Genomic DNA, 26,056 nt, shown 5'->3' with positions numbered 1-26,056 from the left:
TGTGTGTGTATAAACCGATTTGTGTATGTGTGAGAGAGAGACACACACACACACACACATCGATTTGTTGTCCCACTTATTTATGCGTTCATTGGTTGCTTCTTGTATGTGCCCTGACAGGGGATGGAGCCTGCAACCATGGCTCTGACCAACTGAGTCCCAGCCATGGCTAAGAAAGGTTTTGAAAGCACTTCTCAGGCTAACAGGCAGCAGACATGGCTTGAGGAAGAGGGGCTTACAGGGGTTCTCCAAGATTCCTGGGCGGACTCCTGTCTGGCTCCCAGCAGGCTGGTAAGCTGTGCCTTCCCATAGCCCCTCGCCTTCACAGACTGCTAGAATACCCCAGGTGGAAAGGATCTCAGCCCCTTCCTTTAAGAGGGTGAAAATGACTCACTGAGATGAACTTATCGCCCCAAGGTCCTACAGATCAAGCAAGACTAAGACCCACAGCTTTGCACTTTCCCATACAAAATGCCACTACATGCTGAAATTAAAGTCTCCCAGGAGATCAAGTTCCAGATCTCAAAGACCTGCTTTGAAGGCAAGGTCGAGGGAGGAATGACACCCCATCAGGCTGTGAAGATCAGGTGATGGGTTAAGGTGTAGACAGATCAATATCTTTGCGTGGTACTAAGACCCTTTATTCCAGTCCCGTGCTAGGTCCTTCCTGAGCCATGCAGATCCTGGTCCAGCCTAGGAGAGAGAAAAGTAAGTGGGCCTGGGTTTTACTCACTGGTTTGGGGAAAGAAGCCGGTGAATTGGAAGGTTGGATGCTTGAGTTGGTCATCACTTAGGATTCTTTGCTCCCTAGTGCCCCTCCCCCACTGGAGAGTGTCTCCTTTTCACTGCCAACAACCACATCTCTTTCTAATTTCTAGGGAATCTCCTCTAAATTATTATTTTTAAAATATTTTATTTCTTTATTTTTAGACAGAGGGGAATGGAAGGAGAAAGAGAGGAAGAAAAACATTAATGTGTGGTTGCCTCTCACACAGCCCCCTACTGGGGACCCAGCCTGCAACCCAGGCATGTGCCCTGACTGGGAATCGAACCAGCAACCCTTTGGTTGTCAGGCCAGCGCTCAGTCCACTGAGCCACACCAGCCAGGGCTGAATCTCCTCTAAATTCTGTGCTGTGATTATTCCTTTATTTCTTGTTGCCTTGGCACTTAGTTTTTCATTTGTTCTTATTGGATACATTAGTGTTCTTAATTTCTTCTCAAGGTATGTGCAATTTTCCCAGATACCTTGAAACCTCTGAGAGCAGGTCCTCTGGCTTTTAGTTCCTTTGTAGCTACCCCAATGCATTAAGAAAATGGCTTTAGCCCTGGCTGGTGTGGCTCAGTGGACTGAGCGCCAGCTTGCAAACCAAAGCGTTGCTGGTTCAGTTCCTAGTCAGGGCACATGCCTGGATTGCTGGCCAAGTCCCCAGAAGGGGATGCATGAGAGGCAACCACACACTGATGTTTCTCTCCCCTTCTTTCTGCCTCCCTTCCCCTCCCTAAAAATAAATAAATAAAATCCTTAAAAAAAAAAAAAAAAGGAAAGAAAATGGCTTTACATATCCCACCCTGAAACCTTTATCCTTAAGCTCAGGACTCACTCTCTGACAGCTTCAGGGATGTGGATCTGATCCAAGGAGATGAGTTGGGCCAGTTCTCCCAGGCTATTCAGAAAACGAATCTTGCGCGAGAACTTGGAACTGAAAAGAGGGGATAAACCACATGTATTGTATACCGGGAAGAGAGCTCCTGGAGACCCTTACAAAGGGAAATGTAACAAGTAGAGAGGGGTTAAAAGGCTATAAAGAGTCAGGGTAGGGCAAGTTCTTCTTACTCTTGATTTTGAAAATGGGAAAAAGTGGGGGGACCATTTGAGGTCTTGTTTCATAGCTTATGTCATCAGTTTGGTTCATATAAACTCTTATTTTTTTAAAAAAAGGAAGAAAAGGAAAATGGGAAGAAGGGGAAGGGAAAGCGTCCTTGTCCCCAGAGCTAGTACCCACCTGATGAAGGGCCGGAGCAGTGCCAGGAACGCCTTCACATACCACGTAGCATGGACAACCACCAGGGCGCGCAGGTTCTTCTTTAGCCTGAAGAAGAATTGGAGATCATTCTATTTCTTCTTCCACCTTCATGCCTGAAGGGCAGGTGGAGCTACATTAGGTACTTTAACTTCCTTTGCTTCTCTGACTTCTAGATTTTTCTGGCAACTTGGTCTAATCCCCATTCTTTTCATTGCAATCTCAGCTCCACCCATTTTGTTCAGCTCTGTGCTCCTCATTCTTAGGATACTCTCCTCTCAGAATCCCTCAGCCTGGTCTTCGCTACCCCATTTCCCCTCCTGTGCCCTTCCCTTGCATAAGGTCCTTTGGTACACTTCTCCATCTCTCCATGACCAGGCCTGTTTATAAAACCCCAGGTGGAAGAAGACCAGTGAGGAGAAAATAAAGAAGGAGGAAGAAGAAAAAGAAAAATGAGCAAAGGGAAGATGGAGGAAAGGAAGGAACATTGGGGGAAAAAAATCTGTGGGTCAGGGATGAGTGCAGAGAAGACAATGGATTGGAAAGTAAAATAAATGACCAGACTGTGGGAAAAGGAAGGGGTGCCTTCTAGGTGCTAGGCAGTAGGCCACTTTGGTTTACTTGATTTTCACAAATTCCCAGTGGCAAAGGTATTCTCATTGCCATTTTCCAGATAAGGAAACTGAATCCCAGAAAGGTTAAGTGACTTGTCAAAGGTCACACAGCTGATAAAAAAACCAAAACAAAGTCACATAGCTGGTAAATGGCAAAGACAACATTTGAAACTTGCTTTCTCTGACTCCAAGAGAGAACAGAAGACAGAAAAGGCTTAGAAAAATGTATAGAGGGACAAAAACAAGGAGGAACTAAGTGGAAGAAGAATGACTGTAAAGATGGAAAAGAAAAAGATAAGATAGACTCACGTTCTGAGATCCCCCTCCTTCTGAGGCTCACCGCCGATCCAGAGTCCGGTAACACTGGCGTATCCAGCTCAGAGGTGGAACTTGGGCCCGGCCTGTGGCTCCACTCAAATGAACAAGCAGATAATTTTCAGCTACCAGCAGCTCTAGAGTTCCCACTATATACCTGGGCGGGGGACAAAATGGTCAGGGAACAAAATGGTCGGGGGACAAAATGGTAAGTGTTTGGGGTTGTGGGGGGTGAGAGGTACCTTAGACTCTACAATCAGCTACCTATAAAGAAGGGGTTTCTTTTTTACTTTTCCCTCCATAACATCCAACCTGGAGCTCCTCAGGCCTCCCATCTCACCTAAATAAGTGTTCCATGACATAGGTGTAGTTGGGGATGCTGCTTCTGGGTAGGTAACAGGAAGCAAAGAGGATGACAGCATTGAGGCCATCACCATGGTAACCTGGGAAGGATAAGGGAAATTTCATTCAGTCAACAAAGGTGTACCGACAGACATGCTTAGGTTGAGGGTCTCTGGAAGTTACAGAAGGAGTGTGAGCTCAATAACTGAGTTTCCAGCTTAGGCATTCTATTCAACAAGTCAGTGCTTACACATTCACTTATGCTAGCCATTACCTCCATGAGACAGGACTTTCTTATAGGGCTCAATGACCGTCATGTCCACTCGCAGCTCCCGCTGCCCTGTTCGGAACACCCTCCAGCGATGACCATTATCTCCAGCCACATCCCACATACAACCCTGGCCCAGCCTTTCAGCTGCCTCACTGGCTCCCAGACCCTCTGCCTGGGGCAGCTCATCTAAAAGAGAGGGATGGGGAAGGATCAACAGAGCAGAATACACACCTTCAGTATTTTGTAACTTCCCCAGATTCCTAGTCTATTATACCAACCTCTCATTCCTCAATTTGTCCCCATGCCTCTAGCCCTAGTTTGTGCAATACACCCAACCCCTTGCTGGTTTCTATTTCCTGTGATTCATTATCCTCACTTTTTCACTAGACAGTGGCCTTGATATAACCTTGCACTATGGTAGGTTGTTGGCTCTTGCCAGTATCAGTTTTTTTACGGATTCTTTCTCTCTCTGATTCTTGAGGTCATTTATTCCCATGTCTTCAGTTACCATCAATAAGGTGATGACTCCCAAATTTGCCCCTTTAACCCAGGCTTCTCTACCTGACTCCAGACCTATATTCCTAAATGCCCAGACTTCACGTCTCTACTTTAGGTGTCTCTGTCATCTCCAAGCCACCAGATACAAAGTGCAACTCAAACTCATGCTCTTCCTCATCTCTCCCTTATTTCCTTTCTTGTTGAACGGCCCCATCCATCCAGGTTCCTGAGAGAGAAAACTGTACGTCTTCCAAGGCTCTTTCTTCTCTATCAGCCCTCAAGCCAGCTGGACCCCAGATCATGTTTCATCTACCTCCATTACATTCTTTTATCATTCTTTCCTCTTACTGTCTCGGTTCAGGTTCTTAGCAGTTGTCACCTGGCTTTCATACGAGCCTCCTTAACTGGTCTCCCCGCCTTTAGTTTGTTTCCCTCCATCCCACCCTCTATACCATGGCTAGAGCAAACCTTCTGTTCTCCCCTACCTTTTTTACTCAAATGGCAATATACTACACCCACTAACTCTGCATGGTGATAGAAAGAACTACCTCAAAAAAAAAAAAAGAAAAGAAAAAAGAAAAACAAGTTTCCTCATTTTAAAAAATATTTGCCTAGCCCTAGCTGGTATGGCTCAGTGGACTGAGTGCCAACCTGCAAACTAAAGGGTTGCTGGTTCAATTCCCAGTCAAGGCACATGCCTGGGTTGTGGGCCAGGTCCACAGTGGGGGGTGTGTGAGAGGCAACCACACACTGATGTTTCTCTCCCTCTCTTTCTCCTTCCCTTCTCCTCTGTCTGGGAATACATACATAAAATCTTTAAAAATAAATAAATAAAATATTAAAAAAATACTTGCCTAGCACTTAGTATTCTATTGTATGGATGCACCATAATAGTGTTAATACCCTACTAAGGGACCCTTAGGTTGTTTCCAGTCTTTTCAGAGTGATTAAATCTGATCATGCCACTCTCTTCATTAAAAGAATTCAATGACTCCCCATTGCCTAAGATAAAATCTAAACTCCTTAGCATGGTAGCAAGGATCTCCATGATTTGACCTTGCCTACTTAACATAACACTCTTTCATCATTCTTTCTTCACCTCCCAGCCCTTCATATCTGTGATATAATGATATAGTAATATATATATATTTTTTTGTTTTGGCCCTAGCTCCTGATGAAAAAGATGAAAAGAGTATCTTTTGCTATTCATAACAAGCCCCTTTCAAACACAGAGATTTATATTAATGAGTTGACTTTGGAAAACTCCTAAGGATGAGTGGCTGGTTGCCAGGGGAACCATCCAGGTGACTAGAGGGCTGGAACTCTAGGGAGGGGAGAGAACCTAGAGGCTGTGGTAGTTACTAACAGCCAGTGAGTTAATCAATCATGCCCACATAACAAAGCCCCCATAAAAACCCTAACAGAAGGGGTATGAAGAGCTTCTGGGCTGGGTAACATGTGGAGGTGGGGGGAGAGTGGTGTGCCTGGAGAGGGCGTGGAAGCTCCACACCTCTTCCCACATATGTTGTCCTATGCATCTCTGCCTCCTGGCTGTTCCTGAGTCATATCCTCTTATAATAAATTTGTAATCCAGTAAGCACATTGTTTTCCTGAATTCTAGTGAGCTATTCTAGCAAATTATCCAGCCTGAGAAGAGGGTAGTAGGTAGCCAGTTGATCTGAAGTACAGGTGACACACCTGGACATGCGACAGGTGTCCGAGGTAGGCGGAGGGTTGGCAGTCTTGTGGGACTGAGCCCTTAACCTCTGGGGTCTGCACTAACTCCAGGTAGTTAGTGTCATAACTGAATCTTAGGACACCTAGTTGGTGTCTGGAGAGTCGGAAAATTGGTCAGTGTGGGGAAACCCACACATTTGATGTCAGAAGTGTTGTGAGTAGCAGAGTTTTCCTTAGTATCTAGAGTCATACTTAACCCTTTGAGTCCCCTGACATGCCAGGCTATTGCCCAAGTTTCTTCCTCCAGCCAGGCTGCCTCTCCAACTGCCTGACAACCGCTCAGTCACTTCCCCTGTGAAGGCTTCCCCAGCCCCTCTTGGGCAGAACTGACCTCTTCCTTCTCCCTGCCTACACTGTACCCTGTACACACGTAGATCATAGCTTCAGTTGCATTTACTTGTATCTGTTTATTTCTTACTAAACAGAGAATTTTCTGAGGGTGGCAGGGATTATCTTATTCATCTTTATAACTCCAATTCTAGCTCATTGATGGCATGCACCCATCAGTCATTCAATAGTTTTCCTTAATTAACAACAGACCCCACCCCTCTATTGACTTCTCTCGCATTGAATTCCTAGGTTCCACCTTTCTGTTTTGAAGAATTACTTTTGCTCACCTTACCTCTCTGTCCCCACCTTATCAGTTCTAACTTCAGTCCCACTAAATCCATCCTGAGTCTTAACTTGGGCCTCTACGTCTTCCTGCTCATTCCTCAGGTTTCTTTCCCACCTTCCCATTCAAATTCATGTCCACTGTCCAGCTGCTCGGAGCCTGAAGGTGTCTCTAATTCATCTACTTCCAGGTCAGAGCTACCATCAGAAGAGGAAGGTGCTGAGTGGGTGGAAGAAGCTTCGTTATCTCCAGGCTTCTTTGTCAAAATCAGTTGCAAATCTGGGGCACATAGACGCTTACGCATGGCCCGGTGGCCACACAGGGCTAAAGTGCTGGGGGTACCTGGGATGGGGGGAGATGAGACAAAAGAGTAGATAGACATGTGTGCTGGTTAGGATTTCTGTGTATAGAGGTGATAATATGGGGTAAATTCTAAAAAAGAACTAACACAGGGGGCATTTGAGAAAAGGGAAATAGCATTGCAAAAGGATGAGGATGGCATAAACCTCCACTGGGTTAGAATTAAGAACTTGAGGCCAGCCCTAGCCAGGTTGGGCATTGTCCCCATATGCCAAGGTTGTGGGTTTGATCCCTGGTCCAGGCTTGTATAAGAGTCAACAAATGAATGCATGGAAAAGTGGAGTAATAAACCAATGTTTCTCCCTCAGAACTAACACACACACACACCACCACCACCACCACCACCACCACCACCAAAAAACCTTGAGGCCTAGGTTCTAATTTACCTACCTGCCTGTGAGTCTCTTTTAGGATTATCAGGATCTTCAGAAGAGTCAGCCTTCTCAGGAAGCAAACTGGAGGAAAAAAAGATTAAAAGGGGGAAGAAATATAAGTTAAAGGCATCAAGCCAGATATAATTTCATCAATTCTCTCTTCCTGCCACGATTTTATCACCTCTGGTTTTTTCCCCACCTCTTCACATTCTAATTTACATTCCTGCCCCCCACCTGTGACCATCCCATCCCTTTCCCAGCCTCCCTCTCATCCCCTCACCTAGGGAATTCTTCATCCTGCCACTCCTCCTTCAGCTCCAGTTCCCCAAGTCTCAGGGATGTTGCTAGTCCCGCTGCTTCTGCATTCTCTGTGACCCTAAGTGAGTCCCCCAACCCCCCAAAGAAAGATTATCATGAGACAAACTAGGTAGTGTCTTGAGGGAACCAGACTGCAGGTAGGAGACACTGGAATGAAGAACAGGAATTAAGGTGCAGAGTGCAGAGCAAGCCTTAAAAAGAACTCCTCTCCTAGACAGATGTTTCTATGTTCACTGCTTGCTGGAAACAGATTACCCCTACTGTTGGGTTTAGGGTTAGGGTTTGGGCAGAGGAAGGAGAGAATGTAAAACTAATCATATTTACCCCTCTGGCAGTTGCTCCACCTACACAGTAGGGGTGAGAAGTCAAGTCCACATTACAATTGGCTGGAAGCTGACAGACCTGCCCATCTATCACTGGGCAAAGTTCAGGAAGATGGCACCTAGACAGATCTGCCCATCCTCCACCGTGCTGGGGAGTGGTCAGGGAAAACCACAGTCTAGGTGGAGGGGTGGGGGAAGAAGGTAAAGAGGAAGATAGATTTGCTGGGGAGAACCTGGACCTAAACTTCTGGGTCTGCTTTCCTAATGGCCATTCTGGAGGGTGGGGCTTAGAAAACAGAGAATGGGCAGATTTAGCCCACTCAAAATATAGAGACTTCCTTAAAAAATAAAACAAAAACACTCACAATACCCTGGAATTACCCTGGACTCCGTTTCTCAGTTCCATACCACACCAACATTTCCTACCTAAAGCCACCCTCATCCCTTCTCTGTAAATTAATTCTTAGTTTTATTGCTTCTAGGAACCCAAGATAAAAACAGGTAAGAGCTGGATGGTGGGAAAGTCCCAAGACTAGTCACTTTTTATTTCTAATCGTCAGCCAAGATTTCACTTACCCAAGATCCAATGTCTTTTCTCCTGCCTCTTGTATAGTTCCCATCTTCACAAATCTGTCTCCTCTCTTAAACTCCCGGAGAAGTCAGGAAGCTGATTACTCCAGCTCCTCAACACTTCGGAACCCTTTCTCTGCCTCAGCTGTTGTCGTCTTGCCTCTAAGATGGAAGGTGTGGAAGGGAGGTAACCTCACCTTCAAACAGGTTTTGCCACCTCCCTTCCCAAAGAGCAGGTTTGCCCAAAAGAAGAACCATGCCTATGTGGGGGAGGGTTTTGGGGAGAATACATTTTCTAAAACAGCTAGTCTTGGAGGGCTTCAGAAAGGCAATCTGCTCTTCTTTCCAGACTCCTTAGAATCTGGAAGCTGCTCTAAAGAAAAAAAAGAGGCAATGGTAAAAATCATTTTGGTTTTGGACTATCTTGGCCCTACTTTTTGAGAATAAGCAAAATTAGTGACACAGAAGCATGTCATAAGGATAGTTCTGGGAGAAAAAAACAAATTAAAGGAGAGGCTGAGGATAAGGGGAGATAAAACACTGTTGCTCCTTATTCCCAAAGAGTCAACAGAAGGAAGGAAGATATTAAATGTACAACAGGCTGGTGTGGCTCAGTGGACTGAGTGCCGACAATTATCTCATGAAAAGGCCTGATTATAGTCATAAAAAGAGACAGTAAGACCCCAACCAGGAAAAAATTATTTAATTCTTTAACAAAATGCAAAATAAAGTACCCAAGTTACAAAACATAAATTCCTTTGGTTCAGTAATCACACCACTATTTTTACCTTCCAATGGCTACACACATCATCCCCTCAACGTGAAGTCACACTGTCCCCCTCATATTGAAAACGTCATGCTGAAACCATCACATTCCCCACAATTCAGTGAAACTGTTGGCAACTTACATGGAATACAGCTGTGGGATAGGAAAAGGGGGAACAGGTTGGTCTGAAGAAAAAAGGGAGACTACACATGCAGAATAAGTCAGTGGATGGGAGCTCTTTGCTGGGTCACTATGGTATGAATCATACCCCTGTACATGCTACATGAGGCTGAGTCCCTTGGTACAATCACACATAAATACAGACGATCCAGTGACCCTGACTACTGCCAAGGAGAACAGAACTTCTAGTCTAGATCCTTAGCTTTACAGATGGGGAAAATGAGACTTAAAGATGAAGAGCCTTGCCAAAGACACACAGTTCATGGCAGTCTGTGTTAACTCCATGATTCCTTTTACTAAGAGCAAGAAGAGATGACGTGGACATGGAATTGACAGACCGGCTAAGGCAGGGGAAGAGCCGAGGCTCTCATTGCAGTTCTGCTGTACTTTGGGAAGAGTGCCCATGAGGTCGTAAGGCCTTCCTGAGCATCTCTAGAATGCTCAGGGCTCTTGTGGATTTCTTCAGGCTCCCTGTGGCTTTGGGACAAGGGATCCAAAGAAACCAAGAGCCAGGCCACCTGAGCAGGACAGAAGATAATGGCCTCTAATCTGCTCCCAAATAATCCTATAAGAGTCACAAACTCAGAAAAAAAAAAAAATTAGCCACCTTGGAATCAGACACCATCACCTAACTGGGGGCAGAAAGAGGAGTCACGAAGCTGGAAATCTGCTAAAGGCTGAGAACTAGAACAGTAGTTTCCAATGCACACTCAATGTGCTGTACAGCTTAGATTGGGTATTCAATAAATACTTGAGTCAGTGAGAGAATAAATGAACACATGGAGACAATGAATGTTTGTTTCCATGAGAGATACTGGTTCTGTTAAAGAGCCTTGCTGAGTGTACTTTTGGGGTACACATTCTTTTTCGTGCCACTCTGCTGGAACAGTGTAGGAGTTACATCGTACCCCTGGGGAGTCAGTGCAGATCTAAAGAATTAAATTAAATAACAAAATTGGATTGGTAGAGACTGGAGGTGGCGGGGGGCAGGGGGAGGTAGAAAGCCATTCCTAAAGTAGCTGTTTTCTTTTACTTTTTTCTCCTCCCAGATTTATGAGAAAAGTACAGGTACGCCATATCCTGGAGTGAAGACAGAATTGCCGAAACCTCACCAAACATGCACTCGTGGTAGTTCAAGCAACCTCTCTCAATAACGCCTCCCCTCCCAATGGTCACTTCTTGGGCAGGGAGGCAGTGGAAGATTGTGACAGCGAGATCTGACTGCACTTCTCAAAGATGGCCTCGGCTGAGAGTTTAGGCAGCCCCTGATCCAGAGGGCACTCGTCCACCAGGCTGTTCATGGGTGTGGGAGGCAGTGGAGGCTCCTCCTCATCTTGACTCAGTCCAGACATCAGCGAGGTACCTGCCCTGTCCAATTCCTTGTCCACCTGCTCCCTGGACACATCCATTGTCTCCGGCTGCCCTGAAGGGCTTGTCGTGGAGTCAAAATATGCTGACAGGGCTTCCTGAAGGAGAGGCAGAAGTTTCTTTCGAGACACCTGGGTGTTGCCTTGAACATAGGCTTGGAGGTTAGGGTCAGGGCTTGGGGTAAGGGTCAGCTTCAGGGATGGAGAGTGAGAGTGTTCCAGGACGTCACAGATCTAAAGGGGCGACAAGACGGGGAAACGGTACATAAGGTGGCGAGGTCAATTGCTGAGGCTTCTAAGTTGGAGGCTTCTCTTACGGAGGAGAAATATTTTTAAAATTTGTATTTATTGACTTTAGAGAGAAAAACGAAGGGTAAGAGAGACAGACAGCCAGAAATGTCGATGTGTTGTTCCACTTGTTTACGCATTCATTAGTTGATTCCTGTATGTGCCCTGACCGAACTGCAACCTTGGCATATTGGGACAACACTGACTGACTGAGCTATCCGGCCATGACGAGAAATATTTTTTAAATCACCCAGAGTTCAGCTTTACTTCTTGCAACAAAAGGCACATCAGCTAGTATACATAGTATTTTAGAGGCAGAAGAAACTTTTAAGATCATATATTTCATTTTATTAATAAGTAAACCAAGTCCCCAAGAGATTAACCATCTTGAGCAAAATCATGTATTATAGGAAGTGGTAGAATGTGACCCAGAATCCAGGACCCCCAGCTCCTAACAACCTAGTGTTGTTTCCTAGTGTTTTCTTGTGCTCGAAAACTTAAACTCTATCTTCACCTGCAAGGGGACAAGCATCTACATTGAGGTCGAGGGAAGGAGAGAGGCAGAGAGAATGAATAGATCAAAGTGGGGGTGGGAGGTATGCCATGCACGATGCCAAGTCTGGCCATTCACAAGTATTACCTCATTTAATCCTCACAACTACCTTATAAGATTGATATTACTATTACCCTCACTCACAGGCTGCAAAACTGAGGCTTAGACAGATCAGGTAACTTCCTAGAGTCATAGTTTGAATGAAGCAAAGCTGACCCTTGAACCTAGGTCTGTCACCAAAGCTGGTGTTTTGAATCACTGTATTATACTATTTCTCACAGAGGAGGAAGAGAGGAAGTGGTAGGGCAGACTGTGAAAAAAGGACCCCCATTGCCCAGCACAAGGCAGCCCGGGCTGTGGGAGCAACATCCCAGCTCCAGGGCAGCGGTGGGGAGAAGGTGGGGAGAGGCACTTCTCACAGCCAAAGTACCTTTTCCTTTATGACATGATTGGTAGGAGCCACCATTTACCGAGTGCTTACTTTTGTACCCAGAAATGTACTTCACATATGACCTTATGTTTAATGATCTCATCAGACTAATTAGTAGGTAATATTCTGCCACTTACAGGCTCAGAAGTCAACTGACATGCTTTAGCTCAAAGAGAAAGTAAGTGGCAAATCTGGCATAGAAAAGCATGTCTCTCTGCCTTTAAAAACTGTAGTCTTTCCCCAATGCCAAACTATCTTCCACTGAATGAAGTTACATTTGCTGCCTAGAGGAGAAGACAGAGGAAAAGAGAGGTGTGGGAAAGGGCGCGTGTACCTTTTACAGGCTCAAAGGATTATCTGGTCGTATTCAGATCCAGCTTCACCAGTCCTCAGGTAGCCCAAGCAACCCAAAGAGGCCCTGGACTGCTTTAAGTCCACTTTTAAATTCTTCCCTATGCTAATGAGTAACCAACAGAGGAAAAGAAAGGGGAGGAGGTGGAAAAGGTGGCCAAGCAGATCAGGCAAGAAAAACACCTGCTCCTGGATCACTTCTCTACAGAGTCAGCACTACATAGGGTGATTATTCCCTACATGAGTAAGTACCGAAAAGGTTTCTCTTTTGTTTCCCATTTTCCGGGCAAGAGGGTAAAGAGAAAGAAGTTGGTTTTCAAGGTTGAGGAGTTAATGATTAAACTAAGAATTGAGTTTTAACTGCAGGTTCATTCCGTTTCCTTTTTTTTTTTTTTTAAAGATTTTGTTTATTTATTTTTAGAGACAGGGGAAAGGAGGGAGAAAAAGGGGAGAGAAACATCAATGTGTGGCCACCTCCTGCATGCTCCCCATGGAGGACCTGGCCTGCAACCCAGGTATGTGCTCTGACTGGGAATCAAACCAGGGAGTCCTTGGTTCGCAAGTTGGCACTCAATCTACTGAGCCACTCCAGCCAGCGCTATTACGTTTCCTTTTAACTTGACTTCAGGTTCCTTCTAAAGGAACTCCATTTCTTACTCGCTTTGGAATCCCCCTTGCCCAATGGCAGTGTGATTAAGGATATTCACATAGACAGAAGATGGAAAAAGCAGGGAAGGGAGATTCGGGAAACACGTCAGGGGACCTCTGTGTAACTATAAGAACCAAGGAGAGGGCAGCATGCACAGGCAGAGCTCGGTAGAGCCCTCAGCTTGAAGCAGAGACAGAGACTCACTGTCATTCGGAGCGTTGCATGGGGACAGAAAATAGCCAACTGTCGCACTGGCTCATTGTGAGTGTTGAAGAAGATAGTCATGGCGACCAGGACATCATAGCTGTGAGCCTGGCAGAAAGCTTGGAGGTCTGCAATGAGGCCGGACCTCTGCAGGAAGGCCTGAAAGAGAAGACACGGCCAGAGATGAGGGCTAGAGCTGGAACTGCCTTGTCACCACCACTGAAAATGCTTATGAAGGGTTTCTTCCCATGTTAACCTGGGGCTCCATAAAAAACATATCCACTATTTACTCAGTGCTGTGTATGTGTCGGGAGGCAGTCTGTAGAATGGGGAGAATACAGGTTTCGGGTTCAGACAGAACTGATTTGGAAATCAGCTCTATTACATATTAACTATATGATGATTCAGGCCATGGCGGACCCTATAAACAACAGCGAAGGCCTTACATTTTATTGTAAGTGCAATGAAAAGGCGATAAAGGGAAGAGGTGATACGATCTAAGTTACGTATTAACACCATCACTCTGGCTGCTGCAGGGGGAATGGTCTGTAGGGGTGCAGAAGTGGAGGCTGGGTATCCATGGGGTCTATTACAGTCGTTCAGTGAGAGACAGTGAACTGTGGGAGTTACAGGAGAGCTCACGAAACGTAGACAGGTATACAAGGTAAATTTTGGAGGAGAGCCAGAAGTGAGGGGCAAGGTTACTGGCATAACTGAAGGTCTTCTCTCCACACACCTCCATCTTGCTCTCACCTCCAAGTCCATATATATTGCACTGATGGCCATCTTGATGCCTTGCCTGAAGATGGTCTTCTGGTCCTTTCTCAGCATCTGCTCAGTGGTCAGTCCTAGAAAGTGGATGTGAGACTAGGGGTCAAACAAGAGAGCCCAAGGTCCCCAAACCAGGAAGGTGAGGACACCAGGATAAGTCAAGGAAGAGGAAACACACACAGCTATTCTTTGGGGCAATAGACAGGGTTGATAACAAAAAATGTAATTATATAATAAAAATTACTTTAAATTACTGGGTCACAATAGTTACCTTTAGAGCAACAGACTTTGGAGAGAAGGGTAAGAGGAAGAAGAGAGGCTTTAACTTTTGATTCTCCCCCTTTCTGTGTTGTTTTAACTTCCTAAAAGTGCATGTGGTACTTTATTATTATTTTTTAAATCAACAGGTGGTAGCTGGGTAGAAAATTATGGAAGTGTTTTTGTTCTCTTCCTTTGTCCTTGGTATATGTAGCCTAATTCTTCTGCTTCCCTAACCAGTGATCTAGATCTTACTCTGATAACTTAGTATTCCCTCAGCATATTTTATTTACATTCTCTGATTAGACTGGAAATCTCTGAGGCTCTCAGTATATTCCTCCTCATCATCCCCAAAAGCCCAGATAGAACAATCCAGTGAATGACCGATTAGTTCCTGATCAGACTCACACACTACCTTGTTTCTCTCCAAAGCTTAAACCATCACCCGTGCTCTGAAATGGCTTTGATGGTGCTCAGGAATATAATGAACAAGGACTGCCCACCTGTTTTCTCACATGGGAGGGAGAGAGGTTGGTTTAACCCTTCATACCTGACACATCAAACTTTGCCTTTTGCAGAGAATCAAAGATGTCACTTCTCTCGGGCAGATCTGGGAAGAGGGCCTCCAGTTTCTCCACATAGTTTTTGTCCTTTAGGGTTGCTTTTCCAATTTGAAGGTCCATGTTGACACAGTCCAGGACGATTGTTCCTGCGGCAGAGGAGCATGGCGGAACTCACCTCCTGTGGCCCTCCATTCATGGCCACTGAAATACACATAACCCTCCAACACAGTGGACACAACACACAGGAGAAACTCACTGAAAACAAAACAAGAAACAGGGACTCTGTCCTGATAAGACCTCCCAAATCCAAACTGAAATGCAGGCAGGGAAATGGGGAAAAGGTAGAAAGGAAGCCTGAGCTTCTCAATCCTTGGAGATTTTGAAACCCAGTCAGAGAAAAATGCCCTCTCTTCCCTTCCGTAGGCCAAATGCCAGTAGAGAATCTTGCAAGTTGAGAGATAGTCCAGTCCAACTCTCTATCTCTCTCTCTTTACAAATGGAGAAAATGAGAATAAAAATGGCTAAGAGATTTGCTGAGGGTCACAGAACTACTTCCTGGGCAGAAATGGTACTGGGATCTGTTTCCTGCTTCTTTGGCTACTCCTCTTTTCATTATCCACTGAAATCTTCTCGGTCTGCTCTCCATCCATGCATCCCACAGGCCTGTAAACGCAAAGTACCCCACAGCCTTTCAATGCCTAATTGCCCCCTGAAAGAATCCCAGCCTTGAGTATGTGCTGCAAGGCTCTGAGAGAGTATGGTCAAGCTGGAAGAGTCTAGAGTTTTCCACTGTCCTTTCTCTGGGATAGGAATAGAGGAACAAAGGAGTCAGCCTCACCATGCAGAAGGGCAGCGGTTTGCCTGTCCAAGATCTCTGGTGCCCCCTGCAGGATTCTCTCCGTCACCAGGGTAGTGCAGGACCCCACCAGCTCAACTGAAACATGGCAGGGAGGGCAGCGCTTCTGCTCGATGGGCCGATGGTCTAGCACCTCTGCCACTGCCTCCTCTAGGTCTGCATCACTTCTGTGTGGGCAAAGGCGGTGTGGGGAAAAAAGAAAGAAAGATATGTAGGAGCACTCTGGCTGCTTCTCACCAGACGTCTTATGTAAACAGACTTTTGGTCACTTCTCCCTTGGCCTTACTCCTTTCAATTCTTCTCTTTAATGTTGTAACTGAAGTCATCTTGAAACAACGTATAAGTGAATTCGGCAAAGTATCTGCTACCAATACCGTATCCACATAGTTGATGTTCTTTAGGGTTGCCTTTCCAACTGACACCCTTGACACCTAACATCTAGATCTTTCCTGATCCCTCAATTCACTAATAACCAAATCCCATGCAGGTCACTAGATCCTCTGGCTTCTATCTCAGTTTCTATTTACTACCTCCTTTTCAACCCTCTGCTACGGCCTTACTCTAGGCCATCAGTATCTCTCACCTGGACTATTCCAATATGTCTCAACCAAACACCTGCTTTCAGTCTTGGGCCTTCCTAAGCAATCCTCCACAATGCTACCTGAAGAGAGATTTTCAACTTTTTTCATCTCGCGGCACACATCAGGTAATTAAAATTCTGCCACACACCAAAAAATAAACTACTGGGTTGGCCAAAAAGTTTGTTGAGTTTTTTTTCATATGATGGCTGTAGTAGGGTTTAGTTGTCTTTAACATCATTCGAAACAATTTTGTTAGATTGTAGTGTGATAGCTGTCATACCGGCATGCATTAACAAAAGTAACATTAAAATTGGTGAATTTTTGTGCAGCTATTTTAATGTTGAAGATGGAAGAAAATATGCAACATTTTTGGCATATCAAACTTTATTATTTCAAGAAAGGCAAAAACACAACTGAAACACAAAAAAAGGTTTGTGTAGTGTATAGAGAAGGTGCTGTGACTGATCGAATGTGTCAAAAGTGGTTTGCAAAGTTCCTTGGTACTGTTGACATTTTGGCCAAATAATCCTTTGCTGTGGGGCTGTCTTATGCATTGGAAGATGTTTAGTAGCACCTCTGGCCTCTACCCACTAGAAGCCAATAGCAGGAGATAGCTGACATACTCAAAATATCTAAATCAATAAAGTTATTGGTGAAAATAAAAAATGTCTTTTATTTTACACAAAAAACTAAAGTGACTTTTTGGCCAACCCAATACATTTTTTGCCAATTTGATTAAAAAAAAAAAAGTATAATTTTGATTCATTTATACCAGATGGCTGTTGTCATTTTTTATTTGACAATCTAAGGGAAAGGAAGTCAGTGCCCCTGACGAAAGAGTCAGGTACTGCATGTTTTGATAATCCTTGCAGCCACCAGTATGCTGCGGCACGTGCTGAAAATCACTGTACCTGAATGATCAGTTGAAAAATGCAAATTTGATTACATTAGGACCTGGAATAAATATAATTAACACTAGTTCCCCACTGCTCTAAAATAAAGTCTAATCTCCTTGGCAGGGCCCGCAAGGTCTTTATGATCCGGCCCCTGCGAATCTCTCTAGTCTTATCTTTTTCCAGGTCTTACATCTCACTCATATTTTATGCTCTAGTCATGCAAAACAAATTCCAGCTCCCCCAACTCACCATGCTATTTCATGCCTGCCTGCCTTTGCTTGTATTAATCACTCTCTGCCTGGATGCTTTTCCTACCTACCTTATCTCCCCATTCCCCAAGCAAACACCTAGTCCTCTTTCAAAACTGAGATGAAGGGCCAACTCTGTTAGGAAACCTTTCCTGACACCCTCTACTCCCCTGTAGTATATGTAACCACTCCGTCCTTCCTGTACCAACCATCCCCTAGAGTGACAACTCTCACCTACCTCTAAACCCATTACAATGACCCATTCCCTCTTCCTAACCTAAAGCTTCTTTGACAACAGGGACTCTCTGTCTCAGCTTCACCCTCTAAACTGAAGTTTGTTAATGAGTGAATGGAGAGTGGGGTCAGTGCCCTAAGGCTACCCTGTCAGTGTCCTGCTATAACCAGTGGTGAGGAAAAAACATACATTTTTGTACTGCAGGAGCCAGACAGACGTATTTCTGTTGCATTGTTGGCAGTTTTTTCCAGTCCTAAATTAGGGTGGAATTATTATAGGTGTGTACCTTTGTTAAATAGACACTAATGAGATATTGCCTTATGTAGGAAATAATTTTGCTAACTTTTTAAAAATCAAAGAGTTGCGACCATTATTCAAAAGTTTCTATTATAATAAATCTGCCATGAAATCTTAACAAATAATGATACCAAAGGCAGATTTAAATGATCTGAGTTATACTTTAGTTTGAACTCTACATGTTTCTATTGCTTATTATTACTTGCAAAACTGAAGAAGTGACAAGATTTTCTATAGCTGATTATGACCCATCAATTACGATTAGCCTGAGAGATCCCCAAGAGCAAAATTCTTTCTTCCTCTCTTTACAACTTACTTGTCAAAGCCCAACATAGCACATAATAAGTATCAGTGCAACTTCTCTCCACTTACCTGGGTAAGACATGATGGTCAACAAGAATGAGGGTAAGCTGGCCAGCCTGGTGCAATGCATGAAGGTCAATCTCATCCCGGAAAATCAACAGGGACTCTGGAATGTGAAACTTGTGAAGGAGGAAGATGTTATCACCTCGTAGGGGTAGCTCAGAACGTTTTATATTTAAAACCGGCACAAAGACATCCTCAGCCTCAGTTGTCTGGAGAGGGAAGTGAAAAGAAGGCATGGCAGTGTTTTGGAACAGACAGAAAAAATAACAAGGCTGCTGGGACTAAGGGAGACATGTTCTTGGGTGAGTTACTGCCCTTCCCAAAGCCACAATTACCCAGGTGATAAAAATAAAAGGACAACTCTCGTCCTCCCTTATTCTTAGCAATAACACAAAGGTCAGCAAGACAACTCATGGAAAAGACATAGTTCTAGATGCCGCAGAGATGATCAAACTTCAAGAGCTAGCTGGACATGATCATGGATACCCACAAGAAACTCAATAATGAATTGTCTGAATATTGCTTTATGGTTTATACATCCTTCAAAATACATTTGCTCATTTGACCCCCCCAGCAACACTGTAAATTATTTCAGGTTTTATAGCTGGCGACAATGGACTCAGAAAAGTTAAGGGATTTAACTTACCCAAGAGCTGAATCTTGAATCCAAATCTTTTCTAAGAGATTCTGTTCCTAACTACTCACCTTTGCCAGGTAAAAAGCCAAGGCGAGAGCGGACACCATGGAGTCCAAGTCACAGGCTTCATTTCCCAGCACAACGTGCAGTGGTTGGGACTCCTGGAAGGAGAATGGGCAGCTAGCAGAAGTATCTCTGCATCTCCATTTACCGTACACTCACGGAGGGCTTCTCACACATCTGCTCACTGTTTCTCTCTGGGGAGGCAGGCTGATCTTACGGGTCCTCATTTCATGGATGAGGACATTAGCTGAGAGCGCCTGTGTGTTTTAGCAAAGGTTGGAGCATTCCACACAGATCCAGTTAATGGGAAAGTGCTCTTTCCTCTCTGCTACGTTGTCTCCTTGAGTGTTAATTTACAGAAAAACAACAGTGAGTAATTCTCTGATTTCTGATGTTGCATCTGGGGTAGCTAATAAATTCAAACCATGGTTTATTTTTTCCCATTTTTGAAATAGGGTAAAGAGTCCTTACATTTTAAAAAAGAAGATGTAGTCCATTATCTAGCTGTCCATAAAAACTCCCTCCCCCTGCTCCCTAGGAGCCTCCATGAGAACCAGATATGACCACCACACTCAAGCCAAGAAACAGACACTTTCCCAGCAGGTTCAGGCTAAAGCAAGCACAGTTGCTGCTGCTGCTGGAACTTTTATTTTTAATACTTTGAAAAGTCCAGCTGCTGATAAGAACTGAGGACGGAGGGTTATTATTAACCTTGTTTCCTTGCATCTCCCTAGCTATCAGAGTTTTAAATAAAATACATTAAAACCTACAGTGCCCACAACAGCAGAGATGGTTGGGGGCCAGGGCGGGGGGGGTTTACGTGCATGAACTAATCACTTAATCCTCAGAACGCCCCAAAGAGGTAGGTACCTAAAGAGTTATGATTTCATTCCAGGTATGAGCACTCAGCCAGGTGGAATGAGACCATAAAGTCTACGATTCAGCTGAGGGCACAAGAACGCTCTTTTATTAGTTTGCTCTTGAACATCTCTCTCAGCCTGTTTCTGAGAGACGAATGGATAAGAGAGTCCAAATGAGACACGTGAGTTATAGCAGAGTTCTTCTTTTTTAAAAAAAATTTTATTCATTCATTTTTAGAGACAGGGAGGGAGGGAGACAGGAAGAAAAACATCTATGTAAGAGAGATACATCAATTGGTTGCCTCATGCACACCCTCAAATGGGGACCTGGCCTGCAACCCAGGCATGTGCCCTGACTGGGAATCGAACTGGCAACTTTTCAGTTTGCAGACCAGCACTCAATCCACACCAGCCAGGGCAGAGCTTCTTAATTTCAGCACTATTGGCATTTTGGACTCGATAATCCCCTGTTGTGGGGGCTGTCTTGTGCCTTGTAGGATGTTTGGCAGCATCCCTGGATTCTACCCACTAGACGTCTGTAGCATCCCCAGTCATGACAACCAATAATGTCTCCAGACTTGCAAATATTCTCCGGGGGGGGGGGGGGGGGGGCGGGCGCAAAAGTCACTCCTGGGTAAGAACTACTGGCTTTTATATAGAACGATGAAAATTCAGCCACGCAGGCTTCTTCACTCAGGGAAGAACTGTTAGATGGAAGAGTTTAGAAAAGTGGGAAAGGGATTCAGAGAAGCAAAACTTAACAAGGAACAGTTGTCAAGTAATTATTTTTAGGAAAAAAGAACATTTAGGAACCTAGAGTCATCTGCCCTGTATCGGCTATTACACTGCCCCTCACACCCTCCCCAGAAAGGGACAATTTTAGAAGACTTCTGGTGGTATTAATTGCCTTATCTCATAACTCACTAGCTTCTTGTTTTTAAACCACCCTCTTCCCATCTCCTGTTCCCACCCCTAGAGGGAAGCACAAAAGGCAGAGATGATCTGTCAAGTTCAGGGGCAAGTTTGCCCTGAGGTTCTCGCCTGCACCCATTTTTCTAAGTCTACTTCAACAGGGTGGCAGCCGAGACCCACTCATACTGAACAGCATGGGAGTCTATTCAATATTAAACTCTTCCCGACACAATATGAGAATTCTGTACCCAGTCCTAGAGCAATTCCCCCTCCTGATACCAGAGAAGGCCCCCGTTCCCTGGATACCAGGAACTGCCCAGATGGCTGTGGACCGAAGTGACAACAAAGCACTTGAGGAAAGTGGCTGCACAGATAACTTGCTCACCGGAGCAGGAAGCGGGGCGGCACAATGTTCTCTAGAGAGGGAACTGTATAAACACAAGCAGCCACATGGCCCTGACTCGGGAGCAAAAAAGTAAGAGGAACAGGGAAAAGACAGAGCAAGGGGGTGAGACCTATTGCTGGGCATGGAGAGGCCCCTTCCAGAACTCACTCCCGTCAGTGCTACTTCATTTCAGGGGCCGGGGCAGCAGGGGCGGTCAGATGGCCAGGGGGAGAGAAGGCTAGGCAGTAAAGCAGAAGCAGGGATTTACAACTTCAAGGCTCTGAGGGGAGGTGAGGATTCCCAGAGGAAGGCGAATAACCAACCCCTTGCGTTCAGCCAACCTCAGACAGCAACCAAAAGGAACTAATACAAAAGCAATACCCTGGAACTTTTAGCTAATTTTGGAACAGGAGTGACGGAGGGAGGTGGTGGCATTCCTTTCCCCTGTCAGCACCCACCGTTCCCCCAGCCTAACTGGCCTATTCACGGCCCCAAAAGCATAGTGTGTGCATTCCCAGCTCTGTCCCTGGCACTTGTCCTGCCGTTTCTGGAAGCAGCAGAGCTCCATTTGAGAAGACCACAGACTGGGCTCACTTCTTACTTGCTGTGGGAACTTGGCCTCCCTAAGCCTCATTTTTAATTTTGAAAATTAAGATAATAATGTAATCAATCTCATAAAGTTGTTATGAGGATTAAATGAGACAGAATGTAAGTGCTCATTCTATAGGGTAAAGATGAGCTCCCTTCCATCTTCTCTGCCCCTCCCCGTCTGGGTCCAGTCTGGTCGGGCCCTCCCCAAAGTATCCCCTCTCTGGGAAGCCTTCCCCAATTGCCCAGGCCAGAGCAATCCTCTTCCTCCAAATCTCCCACTGCCAGCATTCCTGGCTCTCATGTGGAACTGAACTTCTACCTTAAGGAGCTCACTATGTTTTCACGGACAGGTGTCCCAAATCCTTGACGTAGCTTACAAGGTAGGTGACCATATACAGTCACACCTCAGTACTCGTTGGCTTCATAACTCGCCAAACCCTGTACTAGTCGCATTTCGACAAGAAAAAAAGGTTTCAGCACTCTATGCTTGCTTGGGACTTTGTCACACGTGCTAGAACTTGTATGAGTCACAATGCCGACCTGCAAGAGAAAATGCTTCACGGTTCGGTACTCGTCGGTGTTGGCACTCGTCATGAGTTCCAGAACGAATTAACGACGAGTACCGAGGCACTGCTGTATTTTGTGGTTCAAACCAAGACACTTTTTGAGAAGGAAAAGGGGTTGCAATTAATGAGGCTGTCCTGAGCAAAGCAGGTGTAGGGCTGCCTAACTTAGAAAGCAACATTCTCCTCCTCATTTAGGAAAAACATGTGCAACTTTTTACCCTCACCCCACCCCTCACCAGCTGAAAGCACAAGCCAAATAGCCTCAGTTTTCTCACCCTGGAGGGAAGAGTTCAGAACAAATATAGCTATACTTAGAGCATGAGGAAACTTAAGCTGCCAATGGAAGAAATACAATCTGAGAGCTACAAGTAAATATATATATATATATATATTTTTTTTTCTCTTAAAAAACAAACAAATAGCCCTGGCTAGATGGCTCGGCTGGTTGGAGCGTCATCCAGCACATCAAAAGTCTGCAGGTTCAATTGCTGGTCACAGCACTTACACCTAGGTTGTGGGTTCGATCCCCAGTTGGGGCATGTGTAGGAGGCAACCAATCAATGTTTCTCTCTCACATCTCTCTCTCCCAAATCAATAAGCATATATTCGGGTAAGGATTTAAAAAAAAAACAAAACCCACGACTTGAAATGACTCTACCCTGACAATCTTTGTGGTCTCAGTGTGGGGAGAGGGGATGGGTTCCAGGGCTGGCAAAGCAAACCACTTCCCTTCTGAAGCTGAATATGGTCTGAAGCCTACATTACCAGACAGTTAATGAAGGAGGGAAAAAAAGGAGACAAGGAGCCAGAGATAGAGAAGCCTCCCAGCAGATGCGTCGATGGTAGATTTCTTGGGAAAGCCAGCCACTCCTGGTTCCTGCCCTCATGCCTGAGATGTGCAGACAGCACAGGTTATCCAAAGGCTCCTGGATGAACACCTAACCTTAAGTGCAGCCCCATCATAAAGCAAAAACCTTTCCCCACTTGGGATAAGTCTGGATTTCTTTTCTATGGAATATCCTACTATCACTGTGGCAGAGACTGTAGAAAATTCCTCTGGTATCTAATGCTAAAAATACAGTATCAACAAGAGAGTTGTCTGAGTTATCAGCCATTTCTATATTGTGCAAAAGTCAAACATTCACAATTCCCTGGAAGTTTAACAGAAACACTCAAATTTAACAGTGTCTCTAAATCATACTTTACACAAGAAACCAGTGTGGCCTCTGGGGAATTAGATGAAGAAAAAAAAAAAACACCTTTTTCATTTCGTATCCTTTTTGTATTTAAATTTTTTCACCATCTATATTACAACCTATGTAATTCAAAGCACTCTAAATTACTGGTGTCCACCTGTATGTCCTGCCACCAGTTCACCCACTAACATTCCTAGAGTCTAATCCTCTCATTTCTCCTGGCCTTGGCTAGGCTGCGTGATGAGAGCTCTAAGGTACAACCTCACCCTTGCAAGTTCACAAGTCTGAAAAAATTAAGATCTAGATCATTCTTCTCGGGGGATGAATTCAGGAAGAGAAAGGTCAGAATACTGGCAATATTAGAAAAACCCAGTATTGTCAGCTTCATACTGCTGTAGACCTACTGTAAACCTGAAAGGGGTGGTGCTCTGGAGGGTAGATGCTGTAGGATAGATGCATGCAGGGAAATGCTACGTGATGAGCCCTGGCTAGTGTAGCTCAGTGGATTGAGCATGGGCTTGAGAACCTAGGGGTCACCTGTTCCATTGCCAGTCAGGGCACATGCCTAGGTTGCCCGCAAGGTCCCCAGTAGGGGGCGCGTGAGAGACAACCACACATTGATGTTTCTCTCCCTCTCTTTCTCCTTCCCTTCCCCTCTCTTTAAATAAAATCTTTGTTGATGAGATTTCAATTCCAAGGACTCTACCAAATGGTGGGAAAGAGACCATTCATTTGGGTTATTGTGGGGGGGGTGGAATCCAACTGCTTAGCACTTGGAATGGTACCACAAAGACTCTATCTTAGTCCTTTAATAAGTTCCCTGTGGTGGAAATTGGAGGTTACCAACATGAACTGGCTCCAAATTGCCTTATGCATTAAACACAACTTCCCAAAAATTTGTATTTCACAATTAGTGTTAAAATTGAACTTCACCCCTATTCTTCAGGTGAAGTGACCAGCAGCTGAGTCTGCAGGAGGGATCAGGTGACTTTTAGGATTTGCTAAAGACCAGAATCTATAGCCCAGGGGTACTCTCAGAGTTTAAGACACTTAAAGGAAAGCACAGCCAACCATCATCTGTCTACGTTTCTACAGGGGCAGTGTAGCTTGAAGTAGGGGGGCCAGGTGACCTCCTGGAGCGTCTCTGGCCAGCTTTTGCTGCTAAGTGGGGATAGCAGCCTAACGCTGCCTGGCTGGGATTCCAACTGGCTCAGAGAGTACCAAAAATAAGCCACAAAGCATTCAAGAGTCATGCTTATAGTTTTGATTCCAAACACTTTGTACTTATCTTTCTGCCGGTTTTGTTTTTTGTTTTTATTTTAAATGTAATCGCTGTTCCTAAGGCCAAAGAAAACAACTGGAGGCAAAGAAACGCAGGCTGCAGGTCAACAGATGTATTGTGTATGTTTAACTTAACACACATTTAAACGAAAACACCACAACCGCCTCCACTCTAGGACGAGTCAGGCGCGCCAGACAGAAACCGCCTTTCAAAGGCAATAAAACCCTGAGCACAGGTTTCCTCGGACCCCCGGGGTTCACCCGGAGGACAGTGGGTCAAGGAGCCCTTGTGAGCAGAGAACTGAAAGAGGGGCGGGGGGGGGGGGGCGGAGAGGAGGAAAAAATACACCTCGGGGGGCACCCCTGGCGGCGGCACAGCCTTGGATCTTTTGACGGAAGTGACCCACGCGACAACGAGCAGAGGCTCAGATGCACGACCCAGACCCACGAATCCTCCGCCCCGCTCTCGGGCAGACCCTGAAAGCAGGGGGCCAAAAACCGGGAGACTGAGCAGCATTCCCACTCTCAAGACTAGGTTTTCGTCCCCCACTCCTCAGGCCCCAAGCCTGACAGATCCTATGTCCCCACCCTTCAATTCCACGTTCCTTCCACACAGACCTTCCCCACATCCCACATCTTCGTCTTTCCTGGACCCCATGCTTCATTGCTTACGATCACACACAGGGGTCGGTTACCTGCAGAGCAGCTCGACAACCCTGCAGGTAGTCCTCCATGGTGAAGCCCAACGTGTGCCACCGCCCCTCGCTGAGGAGCGGTTACACGGCGAATACACCCCGCCCGGACTCAAGCGCTTGTGGCAAGATTCAGGAGGCGGGACTCGAACCCCGCCACGGCTATTCGGCCCAGACCCCGGGAGGAAGTGCGTAATCGGGCGCTCCTGGAGTCAGATGTCGCCCCGCCCCCAGAGGCGGAGGCGGAGTCCTGCGCTCAGAGACTCACGGGACACCTTTCCCGCGGCGCCAAGTGGGACGTGACGCAGGGCGTCTTGGGAAACGTAGTCCAGAAGCTCCGAAATGGCCCCAAAAATTGAGGGGAGAATTTTCTGAAACCACTCATTTGACACACAAACTTATATGTGTCACAGTAACCTACCTTTGTGGCATCTGAACTTTTCCCTTTCGAGTCAGGCTAAATATAGCATCTTTCCATATATTACACCGAGTCTCTGGTTGACATCTTAAATTACACATCGCCAAACAGCTCTTCATCTTTCTTTCTCGAATTCTCCTGTTTGGCAAACTGACCCATTGCCACCGGCCTTGTGATTGTCCATGTTATAAAAACAATAGAATAATCTTTGGACCCTCTTCTTAATATCTACAGTCTCT

General features: G+C 45.4%; 2 protein-coding genes across 4 annotated transcripts; both read right to left on the bottom strand.

The window, feature by feature from the left end:
• Positions 1 to 24: 24 nt before the first annotated feature.
• On the bottom strand, positions 25 to 8,568 carry BNIPL (BCL2 interacting protein like). Its single transcript, XM_024570662.4, has 10 exons — positions 8,364 to 8,568; positions 7,427 to 7,522; positions 7,163 to 7,227; positions 6,530 to 6,754; positions 3,568 to 3,750; positions 3,292 to 3,394; positions 2,977 to 3,108; positions 2,005 to 2,091; positions 1,603 to 1,701; positions 25 to 693 (listed from the first exon to the last, which is right to left on the bottom strand). The coding sequence occupies exons 1-10, from the start codon at positions 8,405 to 8,407 to the stop codon at positions 657 to 659; spliced, it is 1,071 nt and encodes a 356-aa protein (XP_024426430.2). The 5' UTR covers positions 8,408 to 8,568; the 3' UTR covers positions 25 to 656.
• Positions 8,569 to 9,043: 475 nt separating this feature from the next.
• Positions 9,044 to 25,604, bottom strand: PRUNE1 (prune exopolyphosphatase 1). Of its 3 annotated transcripts, none has more exons than XM_024570550.4 (8): positions 25,403 to 25,604; positions 18,922 to 19,014; positions 18,223 to 18,425; positions 15,576 to 15,760; positions 14,725 to 14,883; positions 13,899 to 13,993; positions 13,146 to 13,304; positions 9,044 to 10,904 (listed from the first exon to the last, which is right to left on the bottom strand). In XM_024570550.4, exons 1-8 carry the CDS (start codon positions 25,439 to 25,441, stop codon positions 10,476 to 10,478), a joined length of 1,362 nt encoding a protein of 453 aa, XP_024426318.1. In that variant the 5' UTR covers positions 25,442 to 25,604; the 3' UTR covers positions 9,044 to 10,475. The 3 variants fall into 3 exon arrangements, with proteins under 3 accessions (XP_024426318.1, XP_045059434.1, XP_024426319.1); XM_045203499.2 differs by lacking the exon at positions 25,403 to 25,604 and adding an exon at positions 25,326 to 25,347; XM_024570551.4 differs by lacking the exons at positions 14,725 to 14,883; positions 15,576 to 15,760; positions 18,922 to 19,014; positions 25,403 to 25,604.
• Between the last annotated feature and the right edge of the window lie 452 nt (positions 25,605 to 26,056).

The sequence above is a fragment of the Desmodus rotundus genome, chromosome 12, assembly GCF_022682495.2.
Source record: "Desmodus rotundus isolate HL8 chromosome 12, HLdesRot8A.1, whole genome shotgun sequence".
Lineage (NCBI taxonomy): Eukaryota > Metazoa > Chordata > Mammalia > Chiroptera > Phyllostomidae > Desmodus > Desmodus rotundus.
Note: the sequence above shows the minus strand (reverse complement) of the source record. Positions and strands in the feature narration are given on the sequence as shown.